Raw genomic sequence first — 19157 nt, 5'->3', positions numbered from 1 at the left:
GATAACACTTTCCCTCTGCTTTGTAACTGTTGCTTTATTTTTTGAGATGCTACCTAGTGTTGATTCTATCAGGGTGCAACATTATTAGCACATGGGTGAAATATATTTTTCACAGTAGACCCACAGTAAACCAAAATATTTGTGGTCCCTGTTATGAACCAATATAATAAAAGGACAATATTCCATGAAATACTTTACCAAATATTTAATTAAATATTGAATTATTTACATTATTTTTCATATTACATTTTTTCAGTACAGATACAGTGCAGACCTTTTACCTCTTTACCAAGGGCTCTTGGCCCTTGGCTTGTTGACAATGTCAGCACATTCCTGAACTTCCTCCAGCTCATTCTGGACCTTACTGAACCTGGAGAGGTGAGTGTTGGCTTGTTCTTTTTGTTAAATCCACAATTTTATACTTAATGGTTAATAAGTGGATGCCAATAACAATTATTTATTATTTAACTTATACTTATATTTAAATACATTTAATTGCTAATCAGTTACTTCAAAAATAAGCTCTGCTTTGCTTAAATGTGCTTTCATCTACTGTAATTTTTTCAAAACTCACAGCTTCCTCAGCCTATCTCTTACAGACTTTGACTTTCAGCTGGAGCTTTTCAACCAGGTCCTGAAGTCTTGTTATAAAGCATAATATGTCTCAAACTGAAATGTTTGGCTATGCACATCACATAGCCAAAGTAACATATGGTAGGTGAGCTCTTTCACTCTCTTGTCACGTGACTTAACATGGAAGTGGGTGATGCGTTGCGTATTTAAGGTATGCCACATCTGTACGCCGGTGCTCAGTCATTGTTCAGTCCTAGGCTCACCACCCATCTCATCTCGTCTCAAAGTAAGCCAGGTACTTTTCTACCATGTGTTCTACGTGTGTTTTGGATCCCTAGTTTCCTTCCCTAGTGTTTGTTAATGCAAGCATCCATAATCGTGGTTGTGGAATGGTCTGCTGCCGAGTGCTCATAGAGCAAACCAGTGGGGATTCATCCATCTCTTTGCGCCGTCCGCAATTGGGTTATTCGTTTCTTCCTACATTCGCTCATTGTTTACATCTCACCCTGGGGTAGTGACATATTTGCAGACACTTTTGAGAAATTTCAGCTTCCAGGTCATGCACATTGAAAAGAGACTTTGCTTAGAAACATTTATTTTCTATTTATTTGCTTGCTATGGACAAGAAATATTAGTTTAGCTCTCATGGCCAGATTCTCAGCCCCATCTAGGTTCTTCACTGTGACCTGAATAATCTTCTTCATCCAATCCAGGTGAGCACTGGTGTCGTGCTCCTTTTTCAGATCCTCAGCCAACATGGCAGTCTGAAAATATTTTTTTATAAACATATATATATATATATGCTGACATTTAACAATCAGTCAAGATCAAAATATATGCTATATATATATATATATATATATATATATATATATATATATATATATATATATAAGATAAATATATATATATATATATATATATATATATATATATATATATATATATATATAAGATCAATATATATATATATTGATCTTGACTGATTGTTAAATGTCAGCAGTTCTGTCTTTGTCTGAAAACATGAAATTCATCAGGATTACAGCTTTGGTAATGACTAAATTAATAAATAAGAGACAATTTCAAAATGAAATAGTCAAATAACTGAATTAGCTTATCCTTTAGCATCTATTAGTTGCTTGCTAGCAACAATCATGGAGGAGGGTTAACTGGAATGCATTTTATTTAGTTCTATTTAGCAGATCAAATAGAGAGAGATAATTTAGATCAGTGGTCTTCAATCTTTTTCCTGCCTTTGTCCAAGACATGCTCTTATTCTCTAAATAGCTCTGCAATCTATATCGAGTCTATATTAGACTGGATTATTATGCTTTGTGCCATATTTAAATAAACGACACAGTGACACAGGCAGCATGGGTTTCTTGACTGCAACTTTACTGTGCCATTTGTAATGGTTTGGGTCAGTGTGTAGCGGAGGAAAAGAAGGGAGTCCCGCTGGGAAGAAAGAGAATCTTGGGGTTTCTATCACACTATTTATTTATTTCACTTCACTATTTGGCTTACTGCACCTCAGTTCCGCCATGCCCAGGTAAATGTTGGTAACTGCTCACACAGGACATTACATATACCAAATGATAATACAATAAGAGGGAAAAGTAATTGGCATGTTTAAAAAAGAATCACCAGAGGCTAGCCTCTGTTTCAGCTCCTCAGCATTTATTTAATAATTAAAACGCATCACCTGACAACAGTGCCTGAGAATTGCAAATTAAATGAACATTTAACCCAAACAAATTTGCAAGCAGCGAGTCACATGGAAAGTATAGGTACTATAGACCAGAAGTTTTTTTCTAACCGCTCATTTAATGCACAAGCTTGACCCAACCCAAGCCCGACTAAAATGATCCAACCCAAGATTTACAGCTCAGGTCTATATAGTCTTCAGGATTATGCAGAGTTTTGATTGTCCTATTAGGTGTTGTATTGGTATTTTAAAAATGTAATGTTTTCAAATCGAATTATGGTAACCTTGGAACACACACACACACACACACACACACACACACACACACACTGAAAAGTTGCATTATGGAATAAATAGGCCATCTGGAAAAACGGCATTTTGAAATGAAGGCTGACTCTGAAAAAAGGATGTTTTGGAATAAAAACTGCTGAAATTAAATACTTTTAACCCATCAGCCTTAGTGAGCAGTTTGCTGCCATTAAAGGCAACCTGGGAGCAGTGTGAGGGTACCTTGCTCAAGGGGACCTCAGTGGCACATCGACGGTTTGGGATTTGAATTCACAACCCTGCAAGGGTTGCAAGGCCATCACTGAGAGCACAAGAGCAATAATACCACCTCTCTTTGAAAAAACCTGCAGATGACAAGTATGCTATAGTTGTGTTTATTGTGTTTTTTTCATATAACCAAGGATAACCTCTGTGGTATTACAATATATTACATTTTTACATTTCTTTACTTTGATTACATTCTATTAGATGAAAATGAATAAGGTGAACCTTATTTTAACGCCCTAAACGCAATAGTAAAATGATTATAGACAGCTTCATTGTGTCTTGTTGTTGAGTTTCAAAAGATTAAAACTTTTCAAAAATCATGGAGGAGATTACAGGAACTACTAGTTTTATAATGCTGTTGTTGGCCAAAATGTCCATCAGTATAGAAATTTGGGAACTCTTAACTTTTAAACAGTTTTTGTTTTTAGAAAGCTGTTTCTTCAGTTTGAAATGTCATTGGGAAATGGCTGTTAATAAGAACAGCATGTCAAGATCTAAAAAGAAAGTCCTGAATGTGCTTTTTTCCTTTGCATATGTATTTTAATATGCTAGATTGAATATGTTCCAGAAAAGATAAAACGATCCTGGCTAGAGGACGCAGACATGGCGGGAGCATTGGAAGAATTCCAGGTAGCGTAAATTGAGGTGAAAAAAAAAGGTTGAAGATTGTGAGGTCATCTGGGTAAGTTGTGGGGCATAGACAATTAGCTGTTTATACAATGAGCTATTTATACTGTTTTTTCTCGGGCACGACAGGTCGTACCTCTGCCACGTGGGCCTTCTGAAGGTATGGACGACCAAAACCCATACTTGGTCCCCAGTGTAATTATCCAGGCTAGGGCGATAGTTTGCCTGTCATTTCATGGCTGCCGCACCTCTGTCCAGCACCTGGTGGACAAGGTTCCAGGTGTGGTTGATCTGTCACAGGCATAGGTCCACTGAGGGCCCTCAACAGGTTCCTCCAGGAACCAGGTGGGGCAGTGCTAAGTCATGGCCTTGAATGGGGAGAGTCCACTGGTGGAGGACATGTTCTGGGCAAGATTGAGGGACCTCAATGTGGGAGATACTTCTCCGCTTCTGGTCACAGGCACACTCCCCAACAGGATGGCAGCACAGCACCAGCACCCAGTCCCGCTGCAGAGAGTGTCCACCCTTCCCGGCGGGGGTACTAATGAAGTCTACAGATGGAAAACAATATTGTATTGCTGCTCAGAGGGCAATAGGTGAACAGGTTCTCTTTCTCTGCACACATCAATGCTTCATTAAAATAGGGAAAATCTGCAATAAACGGTTTAGGTAAATCAATTTTTGTTTAATGTTTGACAAAGAGGGTTTTGTTAAGTTGATAAAATGGCTTGCTAGGTTGGTGCCAAAGACTACTGCACAGTACGGTACATACAAATGTGACACAAACAGACCTAATAAGTTGAATAATTGTAATATTTAGAAACTTTAAGTATACATTTGAGCTGACCTAAACCCTTAAGATTGACAATGAAATGTTTTGGTTTATTTGTGGACAATCTTTTCTTAATGTTGTTGTTATGCTGAAGGTATCAGTTACTGGATTTAAGACATTGTTTCATCCTTATGCTCTGTGTAATCTCTTTAATATGCCTTGGCACTGCTGAGGAGCCTGGTTTAGCTGTGGAGGAGCTCTTAAATGTCACTGGTATACTGTTGCAGGAGCCTTTCGTGTGACAAGCAAATTTGGGCATGACAGTTGTCATTCTGTGAACTCATTGGAACTATGATAGCACACAGTGGTCTCTTGTCTGACCTCCAGTCATGAAGTTTTTCCAATGCATTGTTTATCCAAATGCAGTAATAGAGATCAAATGGTCAAAAACAGACTGCCAGCATATGTGAAATAGCTATAGTGATTAACTATAAAATATTTTGTTTCAGCAGTGATAAGACAATCCCAGGATGATTTACATTAGTGAATATTTGTTTCCCGTTCAGATATTAAGTCCAGTTCTATCAAAGGAGAACTTCATTGAAATTCTGTTTTAGTCTAGAAATGGAACCAGACCCTGTATGTACACGTCAAAATAATTGGAAAATTGATGAATTGGATAATTCAGATGTTTTAAGAACAGTACTAAGTTTCCCATGCACAATTAAAAGTGTATTTTAAAAGCAGGGTGGTTGAACCAGGAAAATTAATCTACCATTCAGTACACAACAATTTTCTATAACAAACCAATGAAGTTCATTCTAATTCTGATTCTCTATGTCATATTACAAAACCCACTTTCTCAACAGGCAACTACTGCATGAACTGAAATGCAATGTTAATGTTTTTATGTTAATATTATGTTAATGACAGTTAGACCAAAGAAACAAAGTGACTCTTTCGAACATGCATGATGTTTTTTTGTTTTTTTGTTGTTCTTTTTGAAGCTGTTCTTTCTTTTGTTCTTTAAATATCTTAATGGTACCACTTGTCAACTTTCACATGATAAATCATGCAGCTTAGCTGAAATGACCTTGAAGCCAAATAGGCCTCTTGAGTAATTTTCCATGCTAAATGTCGGAAGGTAAGGATTATATTTCTACTGCCCAGAAAAGATCATGTAATATTGGCAGGGATGCAAAAAGATTCCACAATAAATTTTAAAGAGTCCACAGCTGCCATAAAACAGCAAATGGCCAATAAAATGTCAAGACTTTATCTGGTCCTTAAGTAATGGTCTAAATACAAATATAGCTTCTGGTCCAGCCATGACCTCTGCGCCTTGGTATGTGTCACATAAGGTCATCAGTTTCTTTGTGAAGTTATGGATGATGACTTGTACAGACTCTGACTCTGTATAAGGCCATATTACTATTTTTATTTGCTAATACAGAGATATAGCACCTGGAAAGTCCAATAGTTAGAGTTCATGAATTAATATAAAAATAAAATAATGTTTTGCTGAAATACAGCAAAACTGCTGTTTTTATTATGATAAAAGTAATAATTACAATCAAGTTATAATAGTAATAATTACAATTACTATTACAATAAAGTTTACTGGTATGCACAGGGTTTGTGAAAAAAAAGGTATTTACCAAGTGACAGTTCTTATTGTTTTAGTATAATAAAAGTATATATTTCAATTTATTTATTTCGTGCACCTTTGGGTCTGAATATAAGTGATAGATAATTAGTAGAAATAACATACAAATTAGATTTTTTTGTTTGTAAGGCTTTATTTGTTTGGACTAAATTGCTTTACAAGGCATTCATATTATATGACCCCTTGACTTGATGAAAACTTCATTTTTCACTCTTCATCCTTGCCCTGCGAAACAATTTTTAGTACAGTTTAAAAGAAAAAATTCATGTAATTCAAGCAGTTCTTATCTAAAATTTTTTTTGTGTAATCATGTGTGTAATTTATGATTATGTGCTTTGAACATTTTATAATGTTACCTTTCCAGCCTCCCGGCTCTTGGCTCTCAGCTTGTTGACCTGGGACTCAGCGATGTCAGCACGTTCCTGAGCTTCTTCCAGCTCATGCTGTACCTTCCTGAACCTGGACAGGTGAGTGTTGGCTTGTTCCTCCTGTAGATATAAGGATAACAAGACTCTGAACAGTGAACTGATGGCTCATGGTGGAAATAGGCATCAGCATTTATCTTGGTGAAATATGCCTGATGTTTTTACTCACAGCTTCCTCAGCCTGTCTCTTATAGGCCTTCACTTTAAGCTGCAGTTTATCCACCAGATCCTGTAGCCTGTTGATGTTCTTCTTATCCTCCTCAGTCTACAGAGAGACGTCATATTTAAAACTGAAAAAAGTCTCTGGTAGGAATTGTATTATCATAAAATATGTTTTACCTGGTAGGTGAGCTCCTTCACTCTCCTCTCATATTTGCGGACGCCTTTAACAGCATCAGCTCCACGTTTCTGCTCACCTTCAACTTCACCTTCTAGCTCACGTACCTTCAACAAAACAATACATTAGTGTACCAAAGAGTAAAGTGTATAGTGATAATCATGTCTATATTATCTTTGGTAAACATCGATACCCTAGACTCCAGTTTCTGGAGCTGTTTCTTTCCGCCCTTCATGGCCAGATTCTCAGCCTCATCCAAACGGTGCTGTAGGTCCTTCACTGTGACCTCCAGGTTCTTCTTCATCCTCTCCAGGTGAGCACTGGTGTCCTGCTCCTTTTTCAGCTCCTCAGCCATCATGGCAGCCTAAAATATCCAGATGTTTTCTTTTCACATAAATTTTCAAGTAATCAAAATGCAAATTATGTTAATTCAATCTATGTAGTATTATGTAGGATTTTTTCATTGAATTATCTTTTACTTACATCTGTGATGGCCTTTTTGGCCTTTTCTTCGGCGTTCCTGGCCTCCTGTATGGCATCATCTACTTCTCCCTGGACTTGGACAAGGTCACCTTCCAGCTTCTTCTTGGTGTTAATGAGGCTTGTATTCTGTATGATGTGGAATAGATTAAAGAATACACAGTCATATAAAAGTTCAAGTTGATATCAGTTCAGGGAAGTAAAAAATGTAACCAAGTAGGGCACCTGGGAGTGCAGCAGTCCCACACGCTCACTAGCATCCACCAGTTCCTGCTCAGCCACTTTGCGGCCTCTCTCTGTCTGTTCCAGAGCAGCTCTCAGCTCCTCAATCTCAGACAGCATCAAGTTATTCCTGCGCTCCACCATGGCAACCTGCTCCTTCATGTCTTCTTGTCCTCTGACAGCTTCATCGAGGTGCAGTTGGGCATCCTAGCATGAAATAATAGGTTTACAATGATAGTATGGTCTTAAGAACATCATCATATAAATTACTCGAAAAATTCAAAGTGACCTTCAGCTGTCCCTGAACATTTCTAAGTTGTTTCTGGGCTTCAGCTGCTTGGCGGTTGGCATGGCTGAGCTGAATCTCCATCTCATTGAGATCTCCCTCCATCTTCTTCTTGACTCTGAGGGCATCATTCCTGCTCCTGACCTCAGAGTCCAGAGTGCTCTGCATGGAGTCTATCACCCTCTGGCTGTTCCTCTTGATCTGCTCCATCTCCTCATCCTTCTCACCCAGCTTCCTGTCAACTTCACCTTTGACCTGGTTCAGTTCAAGCTGAACACGAAGAATTTTGGATTCCTCATGTTCAAGGGTGCCCTGAAGATTAAACATATTAAATAATTGAAACATAACTGGCATTATGACATTCAATTATGTGTTTATGTTAATTGAAGACCAAATTACTTCTGCTTCCTCCAACGCGGTCTGGATTTCTGATTTCTCAGTCTCCACTGTCTTCTTTGCCTTCTCCAGCTCATGAATGGTCTTTCCAGTCTCACCAATCTGCTCAGTCAGGTCTGAGATCTCCTCTGAAATGGACAATAATAAACAATATAGATGTTTTCTTTTCAATGCCCTTGAAAAAGTGTCTGTGTGTCATTGAGACATACGCTGCAGGTTCTTGTTCTCCCTCTTCAGTGTCTCCAGCTGATCCAGAGATTCTTCATAGGAATTCTTCATCTTGAAGAGCTCTGTGCTGAGAGATCGAGCCTCTTTCTGAGCCCCTTCCAGCTCTGCCTGGCCTTCTTCATACTTCTGCTTCCACTCTGCCAATACCTGATATGAGAGATGTAGTATTGTAGCTGCCATTATGTCCAGTTTAGACTTGCTCCTAACTGAATCAATATAGAATTAACTCCATCACTGATCACCTTGTCAAAGTTCCTCTGCTTCTTATCAAGGTTGGCTGCCAGAGCATTGGCCCTCTCCACATCAATCATGAGGTCCTCCACTTCACCCTGCAGTCTCTGCTTGGTCTTCTCCAGAGAGGCACACTTGGAGTTCACAGCCTCAATGGACTCTTCAGCCTCCTGTAGACGCTGAGCAAGCTTTTTCCTGGGAGTAATTTGATTTAAAAATTGGTTACTACTCTAATTACTTAGGTAAAGAGTAGATTAAGTCATAGATGAGAAATGTTGTGTTACTTGGACTCTTCAAGCTCCTCAGTGCGCTGGATGGCATCAGTTTCATATTTGGTTCTCCACTGAGCCACCTCACTGTTGGCCTTGGACATTCCACGCTGCAGCTCAGCTTTGGCCTCTTGTTCCTCTTCAAACTGCTCTCTGAGCAGGTCACAGTCATGGCGAGCTGATTGGACAGCATGAGCCAGAGCATTCTTAGCCTTTAAAGGGGAAATGTAACAGAGTTGGAAAAGGTTTATATATGTGACAATTGCGAGACTAATACCTGTCAATGGATTTTGAATTCTACATGCACTAATTTTACTCTGTTGAGGCAGTTAGACTAAGATTAGTTTGTGTAAGATGCAATCTGATAATAAGAATATGTTTTGCAAACATGGTTGAAATGCTTCAGTACTCTATATCAATTAGGTGTTAATCATTTTCAATGGATATTAAAACAATGTGTTATAACAGAAGTGATACTACCTTGACTTCTTCTTCAACATGTCTCTTGAGCTCTTCAATCTGTTGTGTATAAGCTTGTTTGCCTCTGGTAAGCTGGGATACAAGAGCTTCCTTTTCTTCCAGCTGGCGGCTAAATTCACCTTTTGAACACAATATTGAGCATTAGTCCACATAAAAAAGCATCATGTTGTACACCGTGTCATAACTAATTTATAGATAATTGACTCTTCTTCCTGTTATGTTTTCTCACCATTCTCAGTTTGAAGTCTTGCTTTCTGGGCATTTAAGTCATTAAGTTGTCGAATAGTTTCATCACTCTTGGTCTTAATTTCGCTCAGTTGGTCCTCAAGGGTGCGGCACATTTTCTCCAAGTTTGCCTGTAAAAGATTTCGTTTAGATGTGGTTATGTTTCTTTTTAAAGCCCGATGAGCTCGTATTTTCATACCTTTGCTTTTGCAACAGCCTCCATGTTGCTGGTAAGGTCATCAATTTCCATCTTGTATTCACTCTTCTCCTTCTCCAGCTTCTGCTTGACACGCTGAAGGTTGTCAATTTGCTCTCCCAGCTCTGCTACAGTGTCGGCCTGCTTCTTGCGCAGAGCTGCAGCAGTAGCTTCATGTTGTAGGGTGGATTCTTCAAGATCACGACGCAGCTTCTGGAACTCGGCCTCACGCTTCTTGTTCATCTCAATCTGAGCAGCGGTGGCTCCACCAGCTTCCTCAAGCCTCTCACTGATCTCCTCAAGTTCCCTGGAGAGATCAGCTCTCTGCTTCTCGACCTTAGCCCGAGCAGCACGTTCAGCTTCAATTTCTTCTTCCAGCTCCTCAATGCGGGCCTGACAGAGATGAAATAATTCTTGATGTAAAGTGTTGTAATTTAAGAAAAAATACAATGAATATCAAAATGTTCATAGAATCAAGAGATCACCTGGAGTTCTTTAATCTTCTTCTGTAGCTGGGCTCCTAATGACTGCTCATCCTCAATCTTGCTGAGAAGCTGGCTTATCTCAAAGTCCTTTCTGTGTGGGAGAGTTTAAATTAAATCATCTTCATGTTTGGTGGATACACTCTAAATCAATTGCAAAATTCAGTTGGGATGAATTTGTATAAAAGCATTGTGGAATGTGCTCTCTATTCCTTACTTCTTGATCTTTTCCTCAGACTGTTGCTTGTCATTCTCCAGGTCCATGATTGACTCCTGGGTCAGTTTCAGGTCACCTTCAAGCTTTCTCTTGGCTCTCTCAAGGTCCATGCGGAGCTTCTTCTCTTGTTCGAGAGAGCCCTCCAGCTGTCACAGGCAAATACAATTCATGCATATTGGCTTTTGTCAGGAATTATCAAGCACCACATGAAAAGGATTTTGATTTTCTTTTATTTGATCCTTAATTCTGGCAAATATCTCATCATGTCAGAGTAAAAACTAGAGGTAAAGTCTCTGATGATTCCTATTTTTTTTTACTTACATCATCAACTTGCTGCTCCAGTTTGGTCTTTGCTTTGGTCAGAGTATTGACTTTGTCTTCTTCTGCTTGGAGATCATCAAGAGTCTGCTGGTGTGCCTCTTGGAGAGCTTTCTTCTCTTTGGTTAATTTGGCAATGCTCTCATCCTGAGAGGCCATCTCCTCTGTCAGGTTTTTAACCTGAAAACACAATTGGCCTCAATGCTTTTGTACATTTGGGTAACAGAAAAATGAAACAATTAAAAAACAAAAACCTTGTTTTCAGTTGCATGTTTCTCCTTCTCCACTTTAGCCAGTGTGAGCTCCAAGTCATCAATGTCTTTCTTCAGCTCAGAGCACTCGTCCTCCAGCTTTCGCTTCTTGGCTGTCAACTCAGCATTGATTTCCTCTTCATCTTCCAGCCTCTCAGTAGTCTCTTTGAGTTTGGCTTCAAGCTGTATTTTGCTCTTAATCAGACCCTCACATCTCTCCTCAGCGTCAGCAAGGCCCTCAGATTCCTGATATTGGGATGCGTGGTATGATACATTATTTATTCATAGTTCACTTACTGTTTGATGAAAAACAGTTTGAAGAACTTACAGATGCCACAGTCAACTGCAGGTCATTCTTCTCCTGCATCAGACTGACCATCTTCTCTTCAAGCTCTTTCTTTTTTGCTAGAGCTTTGGCCAAGTCCTCCTTCATTTTCTCATAGTTCTCCTTCATTGCTGCCATTTCCTTCTCAGTTTCAGCACTTTTCAGAAGAGGCTTGATTTTGAAATAGACCTTCATCCATGGCCAGTGTTTGACATTCATGAATGAGCGTATGTTGTATTGAATACTGTAGATGGACTCTCTGTTGAACGTGTAATGAAGCATTTATTGTCATGGCTGAAATAGAATGATTAATGTGTTGTTGAGTTAAGTACCTCCTCTCCATCATTTTGACATACTCCCTCCTCATGAGGAAACCACGGCACAGAGCCTGAGTCATTGTGACCAGGGAAGCCAGTTTCTCATCTCGCATCTCCTCAAGACCACCCAGCAGGCCAGCTTTAAAGAACACCTACATTGGAATTAAAAATGTTAGTTTGTGTTAAACCCTTTTTCTATGTAAAAACAATAATTTGTTGTATTTTAGTATTGTGTTTTAGTATTGTCCCAGTTCAACCTTGGTGTGTCCAAACTTGTATTGGGTGTGGTCAACATCAATAGAGCCCAAGAGTTTCTCTGAAGCCTTCTTGTTGTCAATGAACTGTCCTTCTGGGATGACACTGGCATTCAGGACTTTGTATCTGTAAGATTAAAAAACATATCATTGCATGTTCTTTTAAAATATTAAAATCTTTCAGCTTCCGTGAAACACTATTGAATATGTTTAAATACCTCTGCTTGAAGTCACCATAGAGGATTCTGCTGGGAAAGCCCTTTCTGCAGATTCTGATACCCTCTAGCACACCATTACACCTCAGCTGGTGAATGACCAGGAAGTTCTCCATCAGACCTGAATGATAAGGTTATGTTTTAGCCTTGTGAGTTTATGAATACTCAGGATATCAGCATTTTTAAAAATGACCTACCTGGTGTCTTGGATTCATTTGGAATCAAACAGCGGACAAAATGAGGATGGGTGCTCCTCAAGTTGGTCATCAGCTTGCCCAAGTTCTCCTGTAGGTGTTTTTATAACAGTTTTCAGTGTTCCCCAATATTTAAACAATAAAATCAACATGTAATTATAATGGTTTTAAATCCTTTAAGTTGAACATACCCTGAAAAGAGCAGATACTGTCTGGAAAGAACCACCCTTCTTCTTACCACCTTTTTTGCCACCGCCACCTTCAGCTGTTTGAACATCAAACAACAATTCATATAATATATGCATGTTTCAAGGGAGTCTGTAGCTTTTTAATGATGACTAGATGACATTTATTTCAAATACTTTACCATCAGCACTTGCATGTGATGCATAGAGTAAAGCTAACAACTTATTTGCTGACTTCTGATAGAGCTGCACAACAGAGTCATTCAGGGGGTCCTTGTTCTTGTCCAGCCAGCCCACAATGTTGTAGTCCACAGTACCAGCATAGTGCACCAGGGAGAAGTGAGCCTCTGCCTTGCCTTTGGCTGGCTTGGGCTTCTGGAAAGCATTGTTTTTTCCAAGGTGCTGGTCATACAGCTTATTCTTGAAGGTAGTGTCTGAGGCCTTAGGGAACATACACTCCTCTTCAAGGATGGAGAAGATGCCCAGTGGCTGTGAATAAAATAATTTTTTGTGCATTCAGAGCAATTATCAGTGTCAAAAGTTGTAGGACGTTCAATCATTTTAATCCATCCATCTTACCTTCTCAATAAGCTCAATGCAGGCAGCCAAGTCCATACCAAAATCAATGAACTCCCATTCAATTCCTTCCTTCTTGTACTCCTCTTGCTCCAGCACAAACATGGTGTGGTTGAAGAACTGCTGCAGTTTCTCATTGGTGAAGTTGATACACAGCTGCTCCAGGCTGTTGAACTGTTTCAAAAAAGAGAATTAGTGACATGTCCAGCAGACTTTGTGTATAGAAGAATTGCTGAGACACTCACATCAAAGATCTCAAATCCAGCAATGTCCAGCACACCAATGAAGAATTGTCTGGGCTGCTTAGTGTCCAACATCTCATTGATACGGACGACCATCCACAAGAACATCTTCTCATAGACAGACTTGCAAAGAGCTGACACAGCGTTGTTGACCTAGTTTTGAACACACACATTTGTGATTCATAGTTGTAAATAAAGCTGAATAGTAACTGCTGAATCTTACCTGAGGAACAGTTTGACCCTTGGTCACAAATTCATTTCCGACTTTCACTCTGGGGTAACACAGAGCCTTGAGCATGTCAGCAGAGTTCAGGCCCAGGAGGTAGGCGATTTTATCAGCAACTAAAGCAATCACAAATTTCTTTAACATCAATTATTATAATATTAAAAAACATTTTAATTTTTAATCCTGTAAAATGAATATTTAGATCTGATCATGTGCAATTACATAAATTCTATTAAATAATAAATAAATTCCAAAATCGCTCATTAGCAGTTTACCCTCAGTGCCATCAGGCTCAGCCTGCTCTTCTCTCTGCTTCTGCTTGAACTTCATGTTCCCATGATGCATCACAGCTCCTGTCAGCTTGTAGATGCCCATCTTTTCTTCAGCATTAAAGCCCAGAATATCAATGGCCGTCTACAACAATGTTTGAATAAAAACAGGAACTTAAGATTACTTCAACTAACATTGCACATGTTTGTTTAAGAAAGAATCTTACATCTGTAGCAATGAATTCTTCCACATCATTGATACTCTTGACAGTGATTTCACCCTGACTGATCATGGGGTAGTCATATGGGTTGGTGGTGATGAGAAGAGCCTCTAAAATATGAATGGAAACAGTCACTTGATTTCTGAGGCAGTAACATTACCTGAACTTTAACACTTCTCAATAACATACCAAGCAGCTCAGGCTTGTGTCCAGTCATGAGCTGGTAGAAGATGTGGTAGCTTCTCTCAGCAGACAGCTGGAATGTTACTCTTGACTTTTCCAGCAGATCTACACATTTTAATAACACATAATTGGTGGCCATATACAACCTTGTAAAGTTTAAAGCTGGTGGAACTGAACTTACAAGTTTCAATATCAGCAGAGGCCAGTTTACCAGTTTGACCAAAATGGATTCTGATGAATTTACCCTGAATGTTGCATTTGAGAAAAGAACAAAATATCACATTAGTGCAATTTGTCTCTTAATTTTTGGTTTTGAATTCAGCACACAAAACACTTACAAAACGGGACGAGTTGTCATTCCTGATGGTCTTTGCATTACCATAAGCCTCCAATAGAGGGTTGGCAGCAATGATCTGGTCCTCCAGAGATCCCTAGTGATGAATTTTTTTTAGTAAAGAAAAGTTCAGTCATGCTCTTTACACTAATATGAGCTACTTGTTGTCCTTACCTGAATTTTACCTGGTTCAGGTTTCTTTGCTCCAGCTACTGCAATTGTTGCAAAGTACTGAATGACACGCTTGGTGTTTACAGTCTTTCCAGCACCAGATTCTCCACTGGGGACACAGATATTAATTTTCCAAGACCACAACATCAATTTCTCACATTACATTGTAATAAATATAAATTTAAAGTATATATTAATTTATGAAGCTTACGTAATCAAGACAGACTGATTTTCACGATCTGAAAAAATTAAGAAGACGCAATTAAATTCATGTATAAATATTTTGTTTAAAGCAAATAATTCACTTTTTAAAATGTTACATTCCCTCACCTGTAAGCATGAACTGATAGGCATTGTCAGAGATTGAGAAGATGTGAGGAGGGGCTTCAATTCTCTTCTTGCCTCTGTATGCTGATACAACCACAGCATCGTACACTGGGAGCCACTTGTAGGGGTTCACAGTGACACAGAAGAGTCCAGAGTAAGTCTGAAATGTAAAAAGAAATTATTTTCATTCTTGTAATCATGAATATTCATGAAGTAATTTAATTGCATTTGTTCTTACGTAGATCATCCATGCTGCATATCGCTCTTTGAGGTTGTACAGCACAGCAGGCTCATGGAGATGGGTCATCATGGCCATGTCCTCAATTTTATCAAATTTAGGAGGATTCATGGGGAAGATTTCATCATCTTTAACAGTGATTGTCTGTGAACAAGTAATACTTTTAATATTTCGCAACCAAGTAAATAAAATGTTTTCAGCACTAGCTAATTTTAATGATTTAGTACAAGATGAAATTAAGCTTTGCATTAATTTTTCAATTAATCAATTGAACCGTTTACTAGAAGTATTGAATTAACCCAGCCACTGGGACTGCATGTGACAGTGCATTTCTGGTCCCAAGCCTGGGAAAATGGGGAGGGTTGCGTTTTACTGCATAAAATGTTTGACATGTTGATTGGTTGGCTAACCAGTCTGGTTGATCTTCTGTGGTAACCCCTAATGGGAGCAGTCAAAGGAGGTCAAAGAAGATGAAAAGTGAACAGCTTTCACCCACCTTGTTACACAGAGTTTTGACGGTGGCTTTGCCACCTTCTTTGCTCTGGAGAACACCCTTGAGATACATCTCTGCAGGTTCAGATACAAAGTAGGCTGTTTTGGCATCAAAGGGTGCAGTCTGTGCCTCAATCCTTTCCCTTTCTGGCTTCCGGAGGAATACGGCCGCCGGGCCATAACACTCCATCTCCGCGTCCGTACTCATGATGACACCTTACTGTGAGAGGCAGTATTACAATACATTCTGGTTATCCAGGCAATACATGAGTGTTCAGGTTACATAATGTACATATACACAGTATTGAGCTATTCGCATTAATAACCTATTTTGTATCTTAATAATCCAAAACTGTTTACATTAACTATGTACCTTTGAGTCTGCAAAGAGAGAAAGAAGGCACCTGACTTCTGTGAACAATGAAAAAATATAAAATATTGTTTTAACCTCCATTTGTGACTGGAGGACTGAGAAAAAAAACAGAAAGATTTCCACATATAATGTCCATCAACTACCCTGAACAAGAACTCACCGTGGCTGGGTCTCCTTCATCCTATGGGACCTTTGAGCCGCTTTTATATAGAGTCAGTGTTGTTCACTCAGCAGAACTGCTCAGCTAGATTTGGTCATGTACTAGGTTTCATTATCATATGATCCCTTTTTTATGGATTCATAACTGACAAACGACAAAAATATAGTAGTGTTTAGTGTTTCTGCTATTTCATATGAGTCAATAAATACATTTTTCTCATTAAATCAATGTTTTTCTTTATTTGTAGTTTTATTATTTTATTGTTTAAATCGTAGTAGCTTTCAGATACTTTGACTTTTTACTCGTATTTATTAACTTTTGCCATATACATTTAGTAATGTCATATTACCAATAAATCAGCGTGTCAGATGTCAGTGTTGACCTGATTCCAATCATAATATAAAATCTGGCCAAAGCTGACATGACATCACAGGATCAGATTGTCTGTTAAAAGTGTGACACTTAATACTTCAGGCTCTGACGTTTTGGTCTTATTTGGAATTAATACAAATATAAACTCTAGCACACTGGCAGAGTGCAGAGGTTTACAATTTCTTCTCAAGGGTTTTGTATCTGTGTTGGAAACCCTGCTGATGGACATTTGCATGGTACCCAGACAAGAGTCATCATCTTAAAAACAGTAAGTTCTGCTTTGAATATTTTTTTTTCTGACCATTTTACATTTGCACAGGCATTGTGAAAATTACATATTAGCAGTTTTCCTACCAGCATCTTTTCTAAATCAATAAAAATGAAATATGTATATTCTGTGGAAAGATTCAATTAGAATCGTATTATGATTATGCTGTGGTTTGCTCATGCTATGTGGGTTGCAGTGAGTGCCTAAAGTAACTGCGTGCTTCTTGACCTTGAACTGGTTCTTCCACTCTATGTGTTTAAATTCTTGAGGACATCTGGTTTTGAGGGGGACTCCCCATTCTCTGATAATGAAGAGCCTCCTCTGTTTCTACATATTTATTTAATCTAGCTGTTTAATATGAACATGGAATTATAATTAAAATGAGAACTGGCAGGTTTTTTTTGTGTATGTTCTTTTTACAAGGTACCAGGGCTGAATCCTGTACATTTTCACACAGTTATTCAGGGTCACATTACGGCTATACTGACCAGAATGAAATAAAAATCATTAACAGGTAATCTAATCAATTAGTCTTTCCAATGTTACAACACCGTTACCGTAACTGTAATTACGCTATTTTCATCCTACCGGGCATTCGACGGGAGCAGCAAAGCTTTTTGTCTTTGGTTAGGGGTGCGACAACCGCATAAGTGTTGATGATTGGCTGAGGTTGATTTAAACCCCATGGTAAGCCAATCAGAGGCAGAAGTAGGCGGGCCTTTACACAAACACACACGCCTGGAGAGACTCAGTATAGCGAGTTCAAAATAGCGTTTTTACAGTGGATATGCAGACGTGACTTTTCCCCTGCTGAAATGAAAGGTAAGAATGTATATGTTAAATGTACATTATACCCTGAAACTAAGTATTTGTCCACGTCGGTTATGAGTATTTCATATCTGATGAAGCTCCTCTCATAAAAACTAATGGCCAAGAACGTGGAGGTTGCGTGAGACGGAGACACGCCACGCCACGCCAGCCACATTTTTGACATATTTGAACATTTTAAGTTTCTGTCAGTGGTAACATGTTGTGAGAAAGAGAATGTGCCACAGGGTTTTCTGTATGAAATAATTGGACCCCAAAGCTTCAATAAAGTGCAGCCTCACGTTTCAAACATCCATTTACTTCGAGAAAGGCTGTGATGTCTTTGTTCAGAGCAATATTAAAAATTTTTATTTAATTTTTCATGCGTAAATATTTTTCCTGTAAACTTAAATTCGAATCACATGAGCACAGATTTCCTTGTCAAATGCTTTCTTGTGCATAATAAGTGCATTTTTATGCAATAACAGGAAATGAAAAGGTCAGCTTATGGCAACAGGAGAACAGGAAAAAATCATAGCAAACCAAAAAAGGAAGGATCAAACTTACAGTATCCACTGCAATATCAAAACATTTTATTACAAAACACTCAAGAGCCCCTCCACTTCAGTCTAGGCCCTGTGTCTGTGATGTGGACCCAGAAAGTCCACTAGAAAGGAAAGGGAAAAAAGACTACTTTTCCATTCATATTAGCAAACAGTAGACACAAATACAATCCTATAGTTAAAAGATGGTGGTTACACCTTCCCTGAAATACATACAGTACAGGCCAACCTTCTCATTCAATGTGTTTTCTTTATTTTCATGACCATTTACATAGGTAGATTCTCACTGAAGTCATCAAAACTATGAATGAACACATGTGGAGTTATCAAGGGGATAAAAGATTTATTAGTGGCAACAGTTTACAGTGGATAAAAGGCAAATGCAGCAATAAACAACAGTGATGAGACGCTCTCGCGTCTGACGCTGCTAGTCTAGAAATCACCCGGACATTTGCTGGTGTTGGTACGCTGGACTTCTTTTTCCTCCCACTACCCTAAAGCATGCACACAAGGTGCACTGGCAACTACCTTAGCCATAGGTGTACATAGTGACTGATATGTGCACTTTGAAATAGCTGGCGCCCTAACTTGGTTGAGTCCTGTCAGTTCTAAATTTGTATCATTCGGGCAAGTGGTACTGATTAGGTACTGACAAGTCCAATGTACCCAATGTCCTTCATATGGATGAAGTACTTGTAGTTAGTATGTGAGTAGGTAATTCAGTGATTAATACAGTAATAGCTTCAGAGTACTCTCCAAGATCATGTTGCAGCTTTTGAAACTGAAATTAATTTTTTCATATCATCACCAGCTTCCACAAACATCTGATCCCTGGATCGATCAGCTTGCTACTAGTGAATCTGAACTAGAATGGATCTGAACTGAAATGGATGACATCAGGTTT

The 19157-nt window shown here is 38.7% G+C and overlaps 1 protein-coding gene and 1 long non-coding RNA gene across 2 annotated transcripts; one reads left to right on the top strand and one right to left on the bottom strand.

Moving 5' to 3' along the window:
* Nucleotides 1-1533: 1533 nt before the first annotated feature.
* LOC114784434 (uncharacterized) lies at nt 1534-5337 on the top strand. Its single transcript, XR_003748862.1, has 2 exons — nt 1534-3620; nt 3719-5337. It is a non-coding gene; the product is annotated as an uncharacterized LOC114784434 (long non-coding RNA).
* Nucleotides 5338-6011: 674 nt separating this feature from the next.
* Nucleotides 6012-16305, bottom strand: LOC114784431 (myosin heavy chain, fast skeletal muscle). Its single transcript, XM_028969815.1, has 41 exons — nt 16244-16305; nt 16084-16121; nt 15715-15930; nt 15219-15362; nt 14984-15140; nt 14865-14892; nt 14657-14762; nt 14487-14579; nt 14330-14393; nt 14155-14253; nt 13972-14075; nt 13751-13889; nt 13473-13591; nt 13253-13402; nt 13011-13181; nt 12614-12920; nt 12438-12511; nt 12250-12337; nt 12056-12173; nt 11841-11964; nt 11599-11735; nt 11270-11525; nt 10945-11187; nt 10694-10870; nt 10373-10518; nt 10159-10249; nt 9677-10066; nt 9482-9608; nt 9253-9371; nt 8788-8984; nt 8515-8698; nt 8254-8419; nt 8048-8172; nt 7652-7960; nt 7366-7569; nt 7144-7269; nt 6854-7024; nt 6663-6767; nt 6493-6588; nt 6255-6386; nt 6012-6123 (listed from the first exon to the last, which is right to left on the bottom strand). Exons 3-41 carry the CDS (start codon nt 15916-15918, stop codon nt 6106-6108), a joined length of 5808 nt encoding a protein of 1935 aa, XP_028825648.1. The 5' UTR covers nt 15919-15930; nt 16084-16121; nt 16244-16305; the 3' UTR covers nt 6012-6105.
* Between the last annotated feature and the right edge of the window lie 2852 nt (nt 16306-19157).

The sequence above is a fragment of the Denticeps clupeoides genome, chromosome 2, assembly GCF_900700375.1.
Source record: "Denticeps clupeoides chromosome 2, fDenClu1.1, whole genome shotgun sequence".
Taxonomy (NCBI): domain Eukaryota; kingdom Metazoa; phylum Chordata; class Actinopteri; order Clupeiformes; family Denticipitidae; genus Denticeps; species Denticeps clupeoides.
This window is presented reverse-complemented; position numbering and strand designations above follow the sequence as displayed.

What these genes read in the sequence shown, in the direction of transcription:
- LOC114784431 (XM_028969815.1), bottom strand. Translation starts at nt 15,918, where the DNA reads ATGAGTACGGACGCGGAGATGGAGTGTTATGGCCCGGCGGCCGTATTC. An exon ending in ATGCAGCATGGATGATCTAC is followed by an intron (nt 15,141 to 15,218) that starts GTAAGAACAAAT and finishes TTTACATTTCAG; the next exon opens with ACTTACTCTGGACTCTTCTG. An exon ending in ATGACAACTCGTCCCGTTTT is followed by an intron (nt 14,394 to 14,486) that starts GTAAGTGTTTTG and finishes TGCAACATTCAG; the next exon opens with GGTAAATTCATCAGAATCCA.